General features: G+C 33.7%; 2 protein-coding genes across 3 annotated transcripts; both read left to right on the forward strand.

Annotated features, from left to right (window-relative positions):
* The first annotated feature begins 5,039 nt into the window (after positions 1 to 5,039).
* On the forward strand, positions 5,040 to 9,853 carry LOC104249265 (CASP-like protein 1E1). Its single transcript, XM_009805654.2, has 2 exons — positions 5,040 to 5,366; positions 9,300 to 9,853. Exons 1-2 carry the CDS (start codon positions 5,125 to 5,127, stop codon positions 9,640 to 9,642), a joined length of 585 nt encoding a protein of 194 aa, XP_009803956.1. The 5' UTR covers positions 5,040 to 5,124; the 3' UTR covers positions 9,643 to 9,853.
* A 3,787-nt stretch (positions 9,854 to 13,640) lies between these two features.
* Positions 13,641 to 14,851, forward strand: LOC104249264 (transcription factor bHLH67-like). Of its 2 annotated transcripts, none has more exons than XM_009805653.2 (2): positions 13,641 to 13,905; positions 14,311 to 14,851. In XM_009805653.2, the coding sequence occupies exons 1-2, from the start codon at positions 13,669 to 13,671 to the stop codon at positions 14,680 to 14,682; spliced, it is 609 nt and encodes a 202-aa protein (XP_009803955.1). In that variant the 5' UTR covers positions 13,641 to 13,668; the 3' UTR covers positions 14,683 to 14,851. The 2 variants fall into 2 exon arrangements, with proteins under 2 accessions (XP_009803955.1, XP_070015178.1); XM_070159077.1 differs by having other exon boundaries at positions 13,641 to 13,878.
* The last annotated feature ends 4,989 nt before the right edge of the window (positions 14,852 to 19,840 follow it).

Below are 19,840 nucleotides of genomic sequence, written 5' to 3' on the forward strand. Positions count from 1 at the left end.
CTTCCTTTAGCGCCATGTTTTGCCATGACAATCAATAAAAGTCAAGGACAATCCCTAAACCATGTTGGATTGTACCTTCCGAAACAAGTATTCACCCATGGACAATTATATGTAGCTGTCTCCAGAGTAACAACAAGACAAGAATTAACCATACTGAATGCTGACAACGACATAGAAGACCTTGTGTTCATTAAAAATATTGTTTACAAAGAAGTTTTCCAAAATATATGTCCTACGGTTGCAATAAATACGAGGTATTTTTTCTACCACTAAGGACGTTCATAATTGTGTAGTTTTTTTAAAAAAATTAATTAATTATGATCATTTCTCATCTTCTCTGGCAGCTGAAACTTCAGGACCATCCTCACCTTGCGATGGTTGGCTATATTGATTGAGGAAAGGACAGGCTCGAGCACCCAAACTTCCACATTTTAACTAGGCTGGTTATGTTTGATATGATTCTTACTCTTAGCTAATGAATTTCTACTTACCTCTTTGATGTTACTTATAACAATTTGTTATGCATAATACTATGAGCTACACTTCAATTCTCTCAAAAATTTACTACACACTCTCTCTACTCTGTCTTAGTTTGCTTCTAAATTTGTTCATTACACTAATCTAATTTTTGAGAAAACAAGAAGTAAAAATACCAATAGCTATGGAGATGAGGAGAGAATCCAGGCAGAAGAAGCAACAACAGACCTTACTCTCCTCAACTAAGGCAAAACATATTGATGGTAGTTTAGTTAAAATAATGACATTGTCTATCTTTTCACATCTCAATTTGTTGATTCTTTTTGTTGTTTATTATATTCTTTTGGGATGATGCAACTGCTACTGATGGAAAAGAGGTTAAAATCAAAAGTTAAAGACAGATTATACAGTAAAATTGACTGCACAAATTGAAATGGTAAGTTTTGCTGGTAATGCTCCCTGCTTAGGTGTTAATAACTCTTCCATTTCCTTGGTTATCTAAAATGATTCCTTTATCACTCACCCGTCATTTCTGTTGCCTCAGTCCTAACTATTTGTGACTTGACGTGCAGTCTTCACATCTAACGGTTGTTCTGAAATAGTGGAAAGCATACACAAGTCTGATTACCACACAATATATTCTACTATTGATGCTATTTTTACTGTTAATTAATATAGAAAGACATAACCGTGTAAGGGGTTTGTAGGTTAGAAATATGTTGTTGATTATCTTATGTCGGTAGCCCTTTGGTTTAAAGTGCACATTCATTTACTATAACCTTAGTAAACAAAATCACCTGTTTTGGTATAAGTGAAGTCAAAAGTAGAGAACGACGCCACATAATACATCTGAGTTTAATTTTTCAGTACTACTTTTATAGGCTCTACTCCTTTATTGATCTCCCAGTTTAATTAAAAAATGTCAAAAACATAAAAGAAATACGATTATTTATGCCTGTATTAACATAATACGAATATAAGATGCAGTTATATATGTTTATTTTTATAGGGTATAATAAGCATTTGAATACCATATTAAGCCTTGTGAAATGGAATTCTCCACCTCGATAATGGAATACTATGTTTTTTCTATGTGTTTGCATCTACTCAGATTTTTTTTCACTTGCCATAGGTGCCTGGGGAGCCCGATATATTCTACATCTGATCTGGCGTGCTATTACAGGGCGCATGAATTCATCTTTACGGTTACATATACACAAATGCAATTCATACGTGGTCAGCTGGTTGCGTTTTCACTGAGGTACTTTTAGTTACAAAATTAACTTTTCTTATATTTACTGCTATCTATAATACAAATACAGAACAACAATTGTAACATTAAATAAGTTTTAGAAACAATCGACCGATTGATAAATATTGTCCTGTTATTATGAATTTTAACTGGTAAGATTCCAAAAAAGATTTCGCTTTAATGTATGTTATCTTTCTTATTTATTGTTTTTCTTTTTATACACCTATTCTCTCATTTTTCTCTTTACCTTCCCATTATATCATTAATCCACCAAATCACTAACGGTTAATTCCAAATAAAAAATAAATCCCTCCTAATCCTCCTATACTCTTTCAAATTTTTGATACTCATCTTTTTTTTTTTTCAAGATCTCCAGACATTCAATTTACCCATATAAATACAAGAAAGACAACATACAAGGAAGATGAGAGGAAGATTCAAAATAACACAAAACATAACTTCATGAAAAGGAGCAGTTTTTAAGCATCAGGTTTAATCATAAACTATACATTATTCTCTTATTGTTCTACACAAATCACATTCCTTTGCACAAATAGATATTGTCTCTAAAGTAGCATAAATATTTGAGCATATAAAATAATACATTCTTATAGAGATCTAAATTAAATATACATTAATAATATAATTCAACATATGCTTATTACTGCACAATAAAATTTGTCTTACATTAGGCAGGATTTCTACAATGGATAAACAGATTATAGATCAACGACATCAAACTTCCTTGAATAATTGTCAAGGTAAATTATTTATGCTTAATTAAATAATTTAATTAATTTACTATTCTTAGCTATATTAACACTACAATTCGTCTTTTGTTACAGATGTGAAAAAATAACCTGAAGCTTCCTTGGATGAGATGTATACAAGAATCACACAAATGCGAAAAGAATATTTGAAGTATGAACAAGAACAACTTAGAAACGAATTATATAAAGGAGTATTACCAGATACAACATGCAAAGAATGACTATTTATTCGAATATTATGTTATTGCATTTACAAAATTTAAGTTTACATTATTACAAATAAATGTTATTTACATACCATTTATCGACGTTAAATTAATGAACTTCGTTTTTCATTTACACCATATTAAATATACAACGTGGGAATATAATTACAAAATTATAGCATATTTTAACGATCGCGCGAAGCGCGGTCACGTTCCCTAGTCTTAACTAATTTTACGAGATATATCAAGGTTTAAGACAAAAAGAAAATAATATTTTGACCGAATGCCATCTTTTAACAAAACTTTTGGAAATGCTATTATCTCCACTATAAATATCGAATAACTCTGTCGATCCAGATTAAACCGATGAAAAAAATCACATGATATTTTGCTTTTACTAGAATTTAAAACCTAAGAACTCGTGATTCTCGATCACTTAATTCTGTTTTCTTTCTTTCCATGGAAAAAAAAAAAGAACCACGGAAAGAGATGTGGTGATGATATTCCAGCTAATTTTCAAAGATATGGGGATATCACTTACCTGTTTCAAAATCACTCGAGTTTATAACTTTTTTTAATCAAGTATGATCCATCAAAAAATCATTTACACCTCAGTTTTTTTCCAGATTATATGCTTTTATCTTTGCAGTTAATCTCGCCGTGTAATATTTTTGGTTGCTCATACTTTAAAAGCAAAAGACAATTAAAATGATATTTAAATGAAACAATACAATGAGAAAGAACAATTACCTAGCATTAGAAGTTTGATCTTCATTTTTAATTAATTCACACAAAGTTCAATTACTTTAATATGATAAAAAATAAATTTTGTAATTTTACTGTTATATATTGTAGGTAAAGTTCAATTACTCTATGCCATGAAACTGCTAATTGTTATAGTAGTGAGAGAAAATAATCCTTTAATATTGTATTATGATATCGATGGATTCTATACGGAGTATAAGTTTTTTTATCATATTAGTAATTGTAGTAAATATCAAATTAGTTACGGAAAAAAGTTATTGCAACAAAAATTCATACATGTCATGTATAAAATCTACTTCATTCTTCTTCTAAAAATAGTTATTAAGCATAGAAGTATTATGGTCCATACTCTTAATCAAATTTGGCGTTTTCTCTTTATTATATTTAACTCATAATAATAACGGAAAGGGAAATCATTTATTATGTCAAGCAAAACCGCTAACGTAATTAATACGACGTTACTGCTGAATATGAAGAGAAAAGTCAAAATAATCATATTTATTCATATAATATATAAAATATTACTAGTACAGACTTGCATTGAGACCATTCCAGTTGTCAAATTAGAAGAGTCAAAAATCTCTTGTAACTCACAAATAAATGTAAACGCCATAGTATTCCCACTTCATTCGTCTTCTTTCCAAGCTATATATATATATATATATATATATATATATATATATTCATACACGTAACGCACCCGTCACCTCCCAAGATCTACATGGAGCAAGTTTATCAGCAACGTACGTAAATATTTTCATAAGCGGTGTAAATATATAAAAAAATAAACAAATAAATAAATTATTATAATTACAAGTAGTATCATGTTTTAAATTTAAATCCAAATATTATTTTGCTTAGTGTGTATATACACACACACCTCATCTTACCCCGCTGGCACCTCCAAGGAAGGATTTATAGTCTATTTTATGGGGCACGTGAACCCATGATCTTTTCGTCAAACTAAGTAAATTATGTATATATTTGTTAGAATTGATCTAATATTATCTGTTAGCACTTATGCTCTAAAGAGACTAAATAGTGAACTTGGTTGAATACTTAGTTTTTTACTTGGGATCAATTTCCATTTAATACTTTTTTTTCTCCTTACTTTAGTAGTACACCCATATTATAAAAATCTTAGATCCGCCTCTACCTCAGGTAGAAATTACATGATTTGAAAGAGGTTCCAGTAAGTTTTTTTTTTTGGTCAAAAATAGTCTTCTTATACATATAAAGAAGTAGTTGCATTTTTTTAATATAGCTTCTCGTATAGGCTAAGTATAAATTAAAATTACTTTAGATTACTCGTTTATATCTCATTATAATATTGATATGATGTATGATATACTTGCATTATTTTTTTTACTTCCCTTGGTATAATTTCTGATTTTGCCAAATATCCACTCGATCCCCACCCCCACAAACAACCCTCCCACAACTCATCCATAGTACCCTAACAAAGCCAAAAATCAAAGTTTTCTCTTTCACACGTCTCTGTTCAAACATATACTACGAACCCCCTCTTTTATTGTCCACTTGACTTTCTGTATTACTATATAAACCCTTCTCCTTCACTTTCCAATAGCACCACACCAATTCATATTCAGATTTTTCCTTCTTTGAATATTTTCACTTAAAACTCTTAAATATTATGGAAACAGGGAGCAATATGAATGGAGGAGGTGGAAAAGAAGTAGTTGGGGTGGCTAATAAGCAAAGTATAAGATGGACAGATTTTGGTTTGAGGTTTTTAGCCTTTGTACTTACACTTGTGGCTGCCATTGTTCTCGGAGTTGACAAACAGACTACCGTTGTTGCTGTTCAGTTAGTCCCCACATTGCCGGCCATTAATGTTCGGGCTACTGCTAAGTGGCATCATATGTCGGCCTTTGTGTAAGCATTCAATTCATTCAAACATCTCTTTGTTTATCTTTAATTGGTATAGACAGTCAACCAGTGGCAGACCTGAATTTTTACCTAGGGTGCATTTCTTAAAGTAAAACATCGACCTTATATGTACAGTATGACTTATTGACGAAAGAGGTTTGGATGAACCCCTGTTGCCCATGCTGTGAGCAGTTACATGCAGGGGCGGATTTAGGGGTGAACCCCTTCGCCGAAAAAATATACTGTATATATAAGGTAACATCTGTTTTTTACCTTTATATATTAAGTTTTGAATCCCTTTAACATAATCTAAAAGTGTAGTTTAGTGGTCAAGGGGGTTCAAAATCTACATAAGGTCATGAGTTCAATTCCCGCTAGATACAAAAAAAAAAATTTTGAACCCCTTTCGTGGAGATCCTGCCTCCGCCGCTGAGTAGCTACTTTTGTCCCTGTATTTTTTACTGCAAAAAAGATTCCTCTCCCGAAAAAATTGACCGCAAACTGAACGTGCATGTGCGGGTATCGATATTTTATTCCCACCAAGGAGCCGTAACTTTACTTAGATTAACCTAAGACTATACCATAGTAGAAGGGCCAGTACAGAAGTTAGAAGTAGCGAGCTAGCCTATAGTAGCTGGGCTTAATCAAAGTCTCACAACAACATTAGTTAGCATGGGTGGAGCTAGGGTGCCGGGAACGGATTCGGCCGAACCCAGTAACTTTGGTTTGAATCGTGTATTTGTCTTAAAAATCCATTCAATATATATAAATTATTAATTTAAAACTCAGTAACTTAAAATAATTAGAATCCTGAACCCATAAATTTGACATCGGGGTCTCGCCTATGTTAGTTAACCTTTTGAATTGAATCAATAGGGCAATTCAAAGAGGACTTTCGTTAGAAAAGTTAATTTGATTGTCGACGAGAGAGGATGTACATGTTAGGAAAAGTATGTAAGAGCAATAAATATCTAGCTGAATTTCTACTCTAATCTCTGTTTACTATGTGGAGAGAGAGAGATAGACACACAAGGTTATGGAAAGATAGTAATAAAATGTAGTTTTTGTGACATTTAATCTTAACTAAATATATACCAGCTGAATTTTTCACAAAATACTCATTATATATCTCTAACTTATATTGTTAATAGTCATGGCAAATAATTTGTTTAGCCAACTTCTGAGAAGTCAAAAATGCTTTTTTCTTTAAAATGCTTATTTTAGAGAGAAATTGTGTTTGTTGCCAAAAGAATAAACATATATGTTTCTTCAAAGTTTGAAATGCCAAATTCTTGCAAAAGTTGAAAAGTAGTAGCCCGAATTTTTCCTATTTTTGCGAAGGAGTTGAATTTTTCAAACTTGAAAAGAAAAAGTACAACAAACAAATTTTAAAAATAAAAAAGTTTTCGAAAACAAATTTCATTGAAATTTTCCTACGAAACGCCATAAAGTACCTTTTTGGCCGTCTCTTTCTCTTTTATTCTTCATCCCTGTTTCTTTTTTACCTTTCTACTTCTTTTTTTTGTTTCCGAGTTGAAGAGCTACGTTTATATTTTTCCTAAAAGATTTTCACATATATTATCTGATTGTTGGGATTTGTTATTAATAACAAAAAAGGTGTGAATGGAAAATGGTGGGAAAAGAAATGGAGGGAAGTGAAATTTTGAATTAGTTCAATTTACTAATCCACTTTGTCCCCCATTAGAAGAAAGAAAGAAAATCTTTGTGTATATATATATAGAAGCACATCTTCTAGTTCTTAAAGAGTTAAGAAGAAGTGGTGTCTCGCGCCGTCGTCGTCGCTCGGCTCAGGCTTTGATCAAAGATTGATTGATTAATCTTTTTGGACAAATCCCGGATTATTTTAAATCCGTTAGTTGTTTCCCGCAATTTTTTCCATCTGTTCCAACAGCTATGGCTGTTCTGAAAGGTTGCAAACCTTTTCAGAAACAGTGCCAAATTTGGCTATAAATAGAGGGTCTTAGCCTCATTTTCAACCACCGAAAAATTTGAAATCTCTCCCCTCAAACTTCTGCATTCTGCATTGTTTTCCAAAACCAAAAACGTAAGCATTTTGTATGATTTGCTCCGTCATTTGAGTTCGACGAAATTCTGTGATTTGAAGTGCCGCTATCACAGAATAGTTATTACGTTCTATCATGGGAGGAATTAATCCGCAACCTTAGGCATTGTGAGGGGATTAAATTTCTTAAGAAAACACAAGAAACTTGTGGGCTCGGAATTTTCTGCTTTTATTTTTAAACTAAGTTTGTTCCTTTACCGATTTTTGAATACAGAGAGTTCTAACACTGATAAATTACGTAACGTATCTTCTAATATCTCTAACGTCGTTATCTCACATGCACTTGGACTTCATCTTATTTTCTAATAAGATAATTAATTCTATTTCTCATGACAATAGTGATGAGTTATGCATGACGAATTGATGATTTAAATATTGTTGTTTTTGCCCTCCAATAAATTAAGTTGACCCCAAAAATACGCCCAAAATCTTGGTTATGAGTTACTGGCTATATGTGCCACAGTTTCTCTCCATTATCAACACTTAAGGGTGGCAAACGGATCGGGCCCGATCCTAAATGGGCTTTGCGAGCCGGGCTTAAATGATCCGGTTCTAAGTGGATTCGGGCTTCGTGGCCGGGCTTAAACGGTCCCGGGCTTCGTGGACTTTTGGTTTAATCAGATCGGGACCACGAACTAATGGTCCCGGGCTATGTGGGCCGGTCCCGGTCCTAAGCGGGCCTAAGTGGGCCTTGACTTTTTTTAAAATTTTTTTTTTATCTAAGGCAATTTCTTGTAAATTATATATACTTCAATTTGAGTTTGAGAAATGAGAAAGATTGATGATTTTGTGAGAAAAATGAAAGAATAAAGGGGTACTTATAGTTGAAAATAGGGAAAAAGTGTAATTATAAAAAGTTTAGGGTTAAAACAAAGTTGGGGGAGTTAAATGGCTATTTTAGAAAGCCCAAACGATTATTTTTGCCGGCCAACGGCCATTTTTTAAATGTTGCAACGACCAAAAAATAAATTAATTTTTTTTTTAAAAAAAAGTAGTCATTGGGCCCGTTTGAGCCCGTTTAGGACCAGTTGAACCGACCCAATTAGGACCCGATCCCGGTCCTAACGGGCTTCTTCAGTGAACCGGCCTACTTAGGCCTCAAGCTCCTTGGTCCTGGACTTAAACGGGTAGCCCGTTTAGGCCCACTACACATGAATTTACGAGTCTGGGCCGGGTCCGGACCTAACCGACCCACTTGCCACCCTTATCAACACTCATGCGGTCATGCCAAATTAATACGACACGTAATCTATTTTGTACTTATTCAGAAAAACCTTCGCATGTAAGTAATCCGATTTCTTTCTTTCGCTCTTTCCTTTTTCTATATATAGCATGTCATTATTTGACTATTTCAGCATCAGCTGTATTAGAAAGGAAGTGGACAGAGAAAAAGCCTGTTGATGCCAAAAATGTTTTCTTTTCTAGGCAAATTTCTTTTGCCATTTTTTGCTTATGGAAGATTAATTAATTAGACTAGTGATCATCAGGGCTGGAGCGTAGCTTATAGGTTCGGCCGAACCTAATATCATTGGTTCAAATTAAACTTTATATATAATTTAATAAATTCATTAAATATGTACAAAATCTTAATTTAGGATCCGATCACTTAAAAGAGCTAGAATCCCGAATCTATGAACTTACAGTTCTGGCTCTGGTTTTGATATCATAGCTAAATCTGATTAAATTATTAATCTTTAAATAGAAATATTAAAGCTACACGAGAAGTAATACTACTGCTGCTAGTATAAGTTAGTACAATTTTATCCAAAACATCAAGGATTCGGTGAGAATATCTTGGAAACAAGAGTGTTATTATATAATATATGAGTGATTTTTATGATCAAAATATATTTCAGGTACTTTGTGGTGGTGAATGCAATAGCATGTGCATATGCAGCTATGTCCTTAGTCCTTTTATTGGCAAATAGGGGGAAAAAGAAAGGTCTCTCCTTAATGATCATTCTCTTGGACCTCATCACGGTGGCGCTGCTCTTCTCCGGTGGTGGTGCCGCCTTGGCCGTCGGCCTCATTGGATACAAAGGGAACTCCCACGTCCGATGGATCAAGGTGTGCGACAAGTTTGATAGGTTCTGTGGTCAAGTTGCCGCGGCCATTGTTATTTCCCTTGTTGGTTCCGCCTTGTTTCTATTGTTGGTGTTGCTTGCGGTGTTGAACCTCCATAAGAATAGACGTCTTTAGTAAGTTGGACCGGACATCACTGTCATGAAAAAAAATGTCAGTAGAAAATATTTTGCTTGTATGATAGCTTTTCCGCGTTCCAAGTTTTATTGTAATGACTAGGTTATGATGTTTTCTTTTATATGTGTTTGATAAATCATCTGTTGTAGACCCATGTGTGTTGCATTTCTGCTTTTACTAAATGTAGAAATTTGGGCCATGAATTGACTTATATATATCTTCTTTAAATTTGCTTATTTTCCATGGATTCTTGAAATCATAAGCAAAAATTAAGTTAGATGGATGTTGAGCTTTGTAATAGAAAAAGTTTTCTAATTTGTACCCACTTGTGTTACTGTGAGTTTACATGATCATAAAATTCATTATCTTTAAGAAAAACACAATGATCAAGAGGTTATAATTTGAATTACAAAATTACTAACGTTGCAAGTTTGAATTCAAGTGATCATAACTATGTAGAAATAGCTCCCACTTGCCATCTTTCGTCCCTATCTTTAAAAATATAGTGCTGTTGTTCTAAGATTCTATGCGTGCAATACTATGGAGTTTCACTTAGAATTTTGAAACTCTGTGATAATGGCTACGTTTTCAATTATAGAGGCTGAAAAGCATAACTTTTGCAAATATAATCATCGGGCTCGATGAAATTGGAAGTCACAACTTTGGGCTACTCTCCAGGCCCATCTTTTGGACCTAAGCTCTAAACTTTCTTTTTGGATCAGTGTAGAATTAACCCAAATAACCGTTCACCCAACCACTTAAACTAAAGTCAGTGGAGGTATAATATATGCATAATATATATAATTGTATATATATATATATATATATATATATATATATATATATAATTGTATATAATTTATGTATATGACTAGAAAAAGTAAATAATGAATATGACCGGCTATTTGTGTAAGGATCACATAGTTCTGGGATAAGAGGCGAGGGATTTAGGGTAGAAATGACACCCGATAGCTCCTCTAAAAGGCTGTTATTTAGGAATTAGCCAGTGCATCTTGAATATTAGTTTTTCAGTTTAATTTTTCGGGACAAAAATGTCCTGAAGTTATTTTAGTTTAAAATTTCAGGACAAAATAACTACTAGCTAATCTTAAATAGCATCTCTGAAAATGGTTATTTATGCACTTGCCTAGGATTTAGGTAGGGGTAATTATTTTAGGCCAAATAGGTAAAATTAAAAGAAAATGTAATATGAGTGAAATGAATAATAAGTTTGATCTGGATAGGTATTTAGCATAATTTTCTCTTAAAACTTTTAAAAAGGGGCATTTATCAACTCTTTTTTTTTTTTTTTTGGCTACTAACGTTCAAACAGAGTTTCGAGCAAAAAGGTTCACTCTGTTTCAGAAAAAAGATGAGAAGCTCGTTACTAATGTTTCAAACAAACCAAAAAGGAAAGGGAATTATGTTAAGATTGATTAAGGCTACCTACTATTTGACGGATTAGTTCGTTACTCCCTCCGTTTCACGATAAGTGACCAATTTGTTTTTTTATTTTGGTTCAAAATAAATATCCAGTTATGTAATCAAAAAAGAATTCAATTTGTTTTTACAAAATAACCCCCATGTACATATCCCTAAAAAGTTTTCTTACTCCTCATATTAAATGTCTAATTAAGGGTAGTTTAGTCATAGTAGGTATTTTTGTATAAAATTTTGTATTTTCTTAATGGGCGTGCTAAAAGCAAATTGGTCAATTATTGTGAACCGGAGAGAGTATTCCTTTTGCTTCGTGAATACTTGAAAGTTAAAAGAACTTAGTAGGAGCCCGTTTGGATTGACTTATTTTAAGTATTTTTAAGCCAAAATAACTTTTAAGCTATTTTGTAGCGTTTGGATAAAGTAAAAAAGTGTTTTTTAAGCACTTGTTTTTAAGTTAAAATGACAAAAATAAGTCAAAAGCTAAAATTCCTAATTTATGACTTTTGACTTAAAAGTCACTTAGAACAAACTCATCCAAACGGGCTCTAAATCACTATCAGTTATATATGAGATCAAATATTCCGTACCAAAAAAGGAAAAAAGTATATCGCTATCAGGTAATTCTGAAAAAATTACTCACGCTCAATGTCTATATGACTATAATCTATATTAACTCAATAAATATATAAAATATGTTTTCATGAGTAAATTTCATGGGTGGTCATTCAACTTTGTGTTCATTACCCAAAAGTTATTTTCTTTCTTTTGTTACATAAAAGTAATTTAAATGTGTTTATTACCCAAAAATCACTTTTCATTCTTTTGTCACACAAAAATCATTTTACTATGCTTTAGTTATCACAATATTCACTTTGACCATATTTTACAAGCCTTTCACCTGAAAAGTCTATTTTGCCCTTGACATAATAAATCCTCCCATTTATGTAATATATTCGTACATTTAATTTCTTCTTAATATTAATTTTCAAGATATATAAGTAGCATTATTAAATTTGTCAATAACATTACCGTGAGCAAATCTCAAGTCCACGTTCTTAATCATGCTTAATGAAATATGTTTAAAAAATCAAAGCTCATTGATTTACCAACCAAGCCATACCCATTAATTTAATAAATAAAATACACATATTTAGCAAAATAACGCATCCGATTAATACTTTTAATAATATTAACGGATGAAGCTTTAAAAAATTTAATATTAAACACAAATATGTTTGAAACTTTTTCTTAAAAAAATTTTATTGACTATAAAAACTATCATTTGTTAAACAAATTAAATCTGTTTTTATTATGTTAGATAGATATTAAAATAAATATTTTTTTAATATTTTTATATTTAAAATATGTTCATGTTTGAATATGATTAAACAAATTGAGTTCCATGCAAAAATTAAATGTATCGATATATTATAAAAACAATAAATAAAATAATTTAAATTTATTTTAATTATAATTAAAATACCTCAGTAAAAATATATTATATAGTATATAATATAGAAGCTATTAGATAAATGAGAGGATTAATGTCAAGGACATAATAAACTTTTCAAGTAAAAGTATTATAAAATTTGGTCAAGGTGACTTTTGTGATAAATAGAGCAAAGTAAAATAATTTTTGTGTAACAAAAGAAAGAAAGTGACTTTTGGGTAATGAAGACAAAGTTAAATGATTTTTACAAAACAAAAAGAAGAAAATGACTTTTGCGTGATGAATAACCACCCATAAAATTTACTCTGTTTTCATCGATATTATCACAAAAGTATATCTAATTATTACACATTCTCACTTCATTTAACCTGGTAAATTAAGATAGTGGTAGGGTAAACAACATAAGTTTTTACCCAGCATTGACATTTGATAATGCTCAGGTATGTTCAAACGGTAAAATGAGTTAGAGTAGTGTAGTTGCTGTTTTTTTAATCATGAGATATTACTCCATCTGTTTAGAAAAATAGTGAACTTTATAGAAAAAATTTATATGTAATTTTTAAATAGTAAATTTTGATTTAAATATCAAATGACATACCAATTCACTTCACTTGACATTTCACCATTCTTACAGCCCAAGTACCATACCCCCACTACCCCCCCCCTACCCTCCCACCCACATGGATGTTTGTTTGGGCAATTCAGATGAGCAATTTTTTACTACACAAGTAACACAACCACACTGTAAATCCTGAAGATTTCAGAACAATCATCACCATAGATCAAAAAACGGACAGCTGAGATTCAATTAAGTGATCAATCACCATGCAAGTCTCAAAAAACACATGCCACACACAAACAAAACTTTCCAACTGCAACAGAATCAAATAAAAGATTATCATTCCTCGGTGCAAAACTGCATAAATCATACATATTCTAACCAACTCCCTTCTTCTTTTTGTTCATTGTGCGTGTGTGTGTGTGTGTGGGGGGGGGGGGGGGCTATATATACATACACATATAATCATATAATACAGTAATAGTAGTAGTAGCTGAGTGAGGAAAAACAGAGAAGGAGAAATGTGGAAAGAAATGATGAAAGAAGAAACAGAAGAGGAAGAATAAAGAGATTATTTATGGGTATAATGGAAGGGTACAAAGATACTTGTATTACGCCATTGACGGATTTTTCTACTACGAATGAGATGGTGGGTTGTAGCTCATTAAATTATGGGAGAAGTCAGAGAAAAGAAGGTCCTATTAATGAGAATGAGAGTATGAATATACAGAAGGGACGTGAGGGAAGAAGGAAAATGGCTGAGATGTATTCTGTGCTTCAATCCTTGGTCCCTACTCTCTCCCACGTCCATAAAGTCATTTTCCCTTCTTCTGCTTTTCAATTCAGCAATTGGGTTTCCTTTAGTTCATCTGTGTATCGTAATTTGTTTTTTTTTGTTTGTGAAAATTCGTAATTATTTGAGTAATGTTAAATGGTCTTATATAGTTTGATGCTTTTTGTTTTCCCTTTTTGTGGTTATCTCAGTTTCATTCTGACTGTTTGTTTAAGTCACGTATTGAAGAATTAGACATCTGTGTACATCAGTAAAGTGTGTGTGTATGTGTGTGTTCTGTACTCAAATATATGGAAAAGTTGCAATCTGAATGGTTACATCTGCAATTGCAACTATTATTAGATTTGTTTCCTGAAATGTAATTTGGCAATACTGGATACATAATGGCTAAGTCAGTGTTTCTTTCTTGGCTTTTGAAAATTTCAGGAAACAAGACAGAACATTGTGGCAGAGTCTACAGATTACATCAAGCGCCTAGAGCAAGAAATAGTAAGGTTGGAGAATTTGAAGAAGTCATTTTTGGTTGATAAACCAGCTTTATCTCAATGTAGAAACAGGGTTTCCTCTGTTAATGTCACTGTCTTGAAAGGATTAGCATTTTTCGGGATCCAATTTCAGCTAAGTCAAGGGCTTATGACCAAGATTTTCTGTGTTCTTGACAAGCATCAGGCTGAGGTTTTGGCTGCTAATATCTCTGTAAGTGATCATCGGATAGCGACATTGACAATCACAGTAATGATAGGACATAACAAAAGCGATATAGTAGAGAATATTCAGAGAGAATTATTTCTTGTTTAGGACTGGTTTTGTGATTTATAGGCGTTGGTTGATAGATGATTTAAAATCATCAAGTTTTGCTATTAGTAATTAGTAAAAGCTTTTTTGAGATTCTTTTGTCAGTGAGATATACACAACAGACCTGGGACAGGAAACACTTGTTGCTGGTTATGTACAAGCCATTATTTAAAGAAAATGCATACAATCATTAGATAGTTGTATTAGATTTTATTTCAAAAGTGAAAGCAAAACACAGATGTTACAAAGGGAACTGATTTATTCCATTGTGCCATGGACTGTGGATAATGCGGTGCTTATGCTTCTCTGAGCCGAGGGTCTATTGGAAACAACCTTTCTATCTCCACAAGGTAGGGGTAAGGCTGCGTACACACTAGCCTCCCTGGGGTTATACTGGGTTTGATGTTGTTGTTGTTGCCATGGACTGTGGAATTTTGTATTGTGTATTATGTTTCAGTTGATGTTGTCCTCTTTTCTCTGCAAATCTACAACTCAATGTGCCATTTGATGATCAAGTAAATCAAAAACCTTGGTTTTAATTCCTGTTGTTTATGCTTTTCACAGAGTTCTGCCAGCTCTTTAATCACCCATCTATGTTTTCATCTGCTCCCATTTTGATCTTATCGCCCATTTCGTACGGTTTCCCTTATTTCTTCCCCCCGTTCTCTCTACAACCACATCTTTTATCGCTCTAATTATCTTCCGCGTTCAGTCCCCCATCACCTGCCTTTATCACCTCTACTCCAGCAACAGCTATCCCCACCAGCCTAGCATTTATATATTGATCAAATTGCAGTGGCATGGCAATAATACGGACTCCGGAATTTATACTTCCCATTACAGAACTCCATTCACAATGTCTCACGAAACCACCAATACTTAGAATGAGCAAGAATTCTAGCCTTAGGTGCTCATCTCTCCACAACTAATCGTCTTCCTCTAACCCTGTCAAGATTGCCCTGAGTTATTGTCTCTTCAATACTTGTTTTATCCCCAACTGAAACTTGATTACCTATATGAAGTTGATATTGCTAAGCTCTAGCCATTGTGCAATCTCCTCCATCTCTTCCTTAGTCAAGAAACACTTGCTTTTAAAGGACACTAGCACAGTTGAAGCGGGGTCCTTCTCGTTTAACCATTGTATGATCTGTGAAGATTTTCATCTGTATCAGGCTCTCTAACAAGTGGAACAACAGGTATTACCTTCTTTCCGGCGATGCATGTTGCCTCAATTTCTCCAAAACCTTTTCTTTACCATGGTTTGATGAGGACTCAACAGGATGAAGCTTGCTTATCTAAGAGTCCTTAAGAAAAATGGATGCAGAAGGGAATTGAACCCCTGTATATTTGAACATACAAAGGAGAAAAGCATTAGGTGTAGCCCCAATAATTTGGAAATGTACTGCAGGAATGTTATGCGACACTTCCATTTCCATAGCCCACGCAAAATTGATATCATACATGAACAAGTGTGGTTTATGAGAGTCAATAATGTCGGAAAAGGCAGGGCTAGCCATTTCTAAGGCCTCTACAAGTGTAGACAAGAGCTGTGGAGCTAGGCCATTAGTTGTATGATAGTGAGGAGGAAGCTGAGGCAAACATGGTAGATAAATAGTTTGATACTTCAATAAATTGTCTCTGTTGCTCCCAAACACACACGCAAATATACGTGGTCGTACAAGTAATAAAATGATAAGTCGAGTATCAAACCCACAGAAACTTGTGTCAACTACCCACTAAATTCACCAAGATTGTTATTCAGTCAAGCCAAATTCGAGTTCAAGAATGTGATTATACTAAACTATAATTCTATGCAGTAACTAAATTATCAAGTAGTAAAATGATTGTTATGTATTCAATAGAGACAAATATTCCAGGGTTGTGATCGATTCATCAATCTTATTGTGTTTTAGTTAACTCTCCATTTCATACAATTCACTCATGGTTGCTAATTAATCGATAATTGCTCTCATAGCCTTCTACCGAAGTACTCCTCGCCTATTCAAAATAGATTAACGCCTATATTCCTATGGAATAAATCTATCAAGAACGCATTAAGATTACGATATTTAATTAAGCACGGTAACTAGGTATATTCCTATCCTAACCACAAATCCCCCCTCCCCTCCCTCCCCCTAAGAGTTAAGATCATGCTCTCTTTAATTCTTCTCTAATCTAAACATGGCTTTCCCAAGCATAATATAGATAGTAAATAGAACATAACTGCTGGCCAGACAATTAAACAATTAATCACAGAATTGAAGAAACAACCATATATTAGTGAATTGTAATCAAGGTTAAGTCAACGTTAAATAACAATATTCATGGCTAAATCACAACCCCAGAACTATGGGTTTTTATCCACTCATGATAGTGGTAAACAATTTCATAAGTATTAGATAATTGAAAATACTAAGAAAAGATGAAGAAATCTAAGATATTCTTGCTCCCGAATGTTTCCCGTGTGTAAATCCTTTTCAAAGTGGCGTCCCTCCTCTAAAAATAAGCTTAGTCTTGCTTTTATACGTGTTAGGTAGGTCTAGGGCCGAAATAACCTTGTTCCGGGCAAAATTGGATAGGATTCACGCCACCAGCGGCCAGCCCAATTCTAGGCGTTGTCCCTGCCGCTATTAATTTGGAGCATACTGCCTCTTCCACCACAAGTAGCATGGGGCGCTGCCTGTGGTGCTGAAAATGCCATTTTTTGCCTTTTCGTCAATTTTGGCTCTAATCTCGCACCTTTCGCCCCCAATTACTCCCGGATCGTTCCTACACATAAATACACCTCAAATTAATACAAATCAACACATTTTATATCCTAAATCCATGAAACAAAAGTAAAACATGAGGCGATATACATATAAATATATATATATATATACTTTAAGCTAAACATCAACACCCCACACTTAGACTCTTGCTCGTCCTCGAGCAATAGGACTATCAATTATACCCCCAACTACGTACAAGTCTCAACTATAGAGGAGCACTTCAATTTTTAACCATACACTCTACCCTTGACTATGATCAATACCGGCACACAAGCATGAACATACAAAATTTCACATTCTTCCTGTTTAAGCATGCCCAAGTATAACATTTCAATTCAATCAATTCCAACAACCTATTTGTAACCTCCCAACCTCAAAAGCCGACTTGTAACCACTAAGCACTCTCAACTCGCGCACTTACCCAACGAGAAAGTTTACAATATCACCAATCATTCATGAGATCATGTGCCCTAACCAACAAACGAAAGAGTGAATATATACTAGTCCACACATTCAAATATGTTTTTGAATATAAATTAAGGACATCCCACAATTGAACAAAATTCGCTCACTCTCACAAAAAATTTATATGCATCCCGTGGTCGTACCATAAGCTTGCATGTAGTGTAGATCTCTACTAATTTAAGCTAACCAAATCTAGGATCAATTAGGACTTTAAGGTTGTAATGTAGGCTAAGGGACGGGTATGATACATTTAGGATTAGTGACTAACCCTTCTAAGCACTTTAATACACTACATTGACAATTTAAACACATTATCTCCTCGACCAAATCACTTGCCACAAACCATATGCAACATAGCCCTTACTTTCATTAAGCACTTCTATACTCCCACTAGCACAAATAAATAAGAATTGGATGTGTGTTTTTTTCTACATACTTTCACTATCATTTTTTTCTTTTCTTGCAATTTCTTTTCTTTTCTTTATCTTTTTTTCTACACACACTCCATACATTAAAGTTCATCGGCTAGTGATTTTTGATTTCAACTTTAGTGCACCAACGGGCCCTTCCATGATTCCACTCAAAAGCTACTCCCCAATCTCTAACCTTACTTCTTTTAGCGACTAAGTGTCTTAGGAGGTAAAGGTTCAACAATCTCAAATTAAGAACAAAATAGGGGTATGGCTTGTAATGTGGGTGCCAAAGAAAAAGGTCTATAGGCTTAAAGGGCTAGCAACGAAAATTTTTACTTTTATATGACAAGCACATCTATGACCAAGCAAGAAACGCCTACGTCATCTCCTAGATTAGCACACTTACAATTTCGCTTCGATTAACATACGGGGCAAGTTCTAGACTACACAGAATAGTACAGAAGATCACAAATCCTCACACACACTTTGCACATGACTAAATCACAACGGTTCTGTTCAACTCTCAAGTCAAGCAAGCACACATAATTGAGAAAAATTAAGCAATATTGCACTATGTGGGATACAAGTCAAACAACTGATAAAAGGCGTCACAAAATAGGATATTTACTTTACTTAGACGTAATAATTCAAACCAAATGCACTGGAAGATAGAATGTATATGATAGCCTAATGTGCCCATATCAACCACGTCACTAGGTAGCTCCGAGCACTCAGTTTCTTCCTATACTACTCCTAAAAAAAATAAAGTACCCGGTTCGAGCTATACCTCTGGAAAAGGACCGACGCCCAAATAAAAACTAAGGGATACTACCTAACTATCCTAAAAAAATCTTTTTGGTATTTTTAATCGGACTTTATCCTTCAAGAAAATTGTCCAAAAGATCCATCGTCGGAAAAAGTTCGAGCTTTTTCTATTTTTTTTGTATTTTTATATATTTTTTTCTTTTGTTTTTTTTCTTCTCTAAAGCAGCTAAACTAAAACTAGACTAAGTAAAAATGATAAAAGAAACATATTAAAGCTAATGAAAGAAACAAAATGATACAAAATATACAACTACATCACAGGTAGTATTCCTCCCACCCCACACTTAGTCTATGCATAAGTCCCCGATACATATAAAAATGTAAAACAGAGTAGGGTGAAAAGAAAACTCCCTGTCAGTCGGAGTCCTCCTCCTCATCGTGCCCTCCATCAGCAGCTCTGGGCACATCATCATCCGGTCCTAGAGGCACCAAAGCCATTGGCGCTGTAACATCATCACCAACCTCGTCCTCTGTATTTGAGCCCTTGACAGTGTTTACATCCTCTGACGAGTAAACGGGGCTGCCAGGTGCAATCCCTAACATCTCCTTGGATGAGCTCGGCAAGTCATTGCATAAATGCATACGCTCATCGTCTGAAATACCAGCCTTACTCATAAGTAAATTCAAAGAATTATAGAGGTACCTGTTGAAATTTTCGTCTCGTTCGTTCCTTGCTGCCTGAGTGAG

This window comes from Nicotiana sylvestris, chromosome 1 (genome assembly GCF_000393655.2).
Source record: "Nicotiana sylvestris chromosome 1, ASM39365v2, whole genome shotgun sequence".
NCBI classification, from domain to species: domain Eukaryota; kingdom Viridiplantae; phylum Streptophyta; class Magnoliopsida; order Solanales; family Solanaceae; genus Nicotiana; species Nicotiana sylvestris.

What these genes read in the sequence shown, in the direction of transcription:
- LOC104249264 (XM_009805653.2), top strand. Translation starts at nt 13,669, where the DNA reads ATGGGTATAATGGAAGGGTACAAAGATACTTGTATTACGCCATTGACG. An exon ending in CTCTCTCCCACGTCCATAAA is followed by an intron (nt 13,906 to 14,310) that starts GTCATTTTCCCT and finishes TGAAAATTTCAG; the next exon opens with GAAACAAGACAGAACATTGT.
- LOC104249265 (XM_009805654.2), top strand. Translation starts at nt 5,125, where the DNA reads ATGGAAACAGGGAGCAATATGAATGGAGGAGGTGGAAAAGAAGTAGTT. An exon ending in CATCATATGTCGGCCTTTGT is followed by an intron (nt 5,367 to 9,299) that starts GTAAGCATTCAA and finishes AATATATTTCAG; the next exon opens with GTACTTTGTGGTGGTGAATG.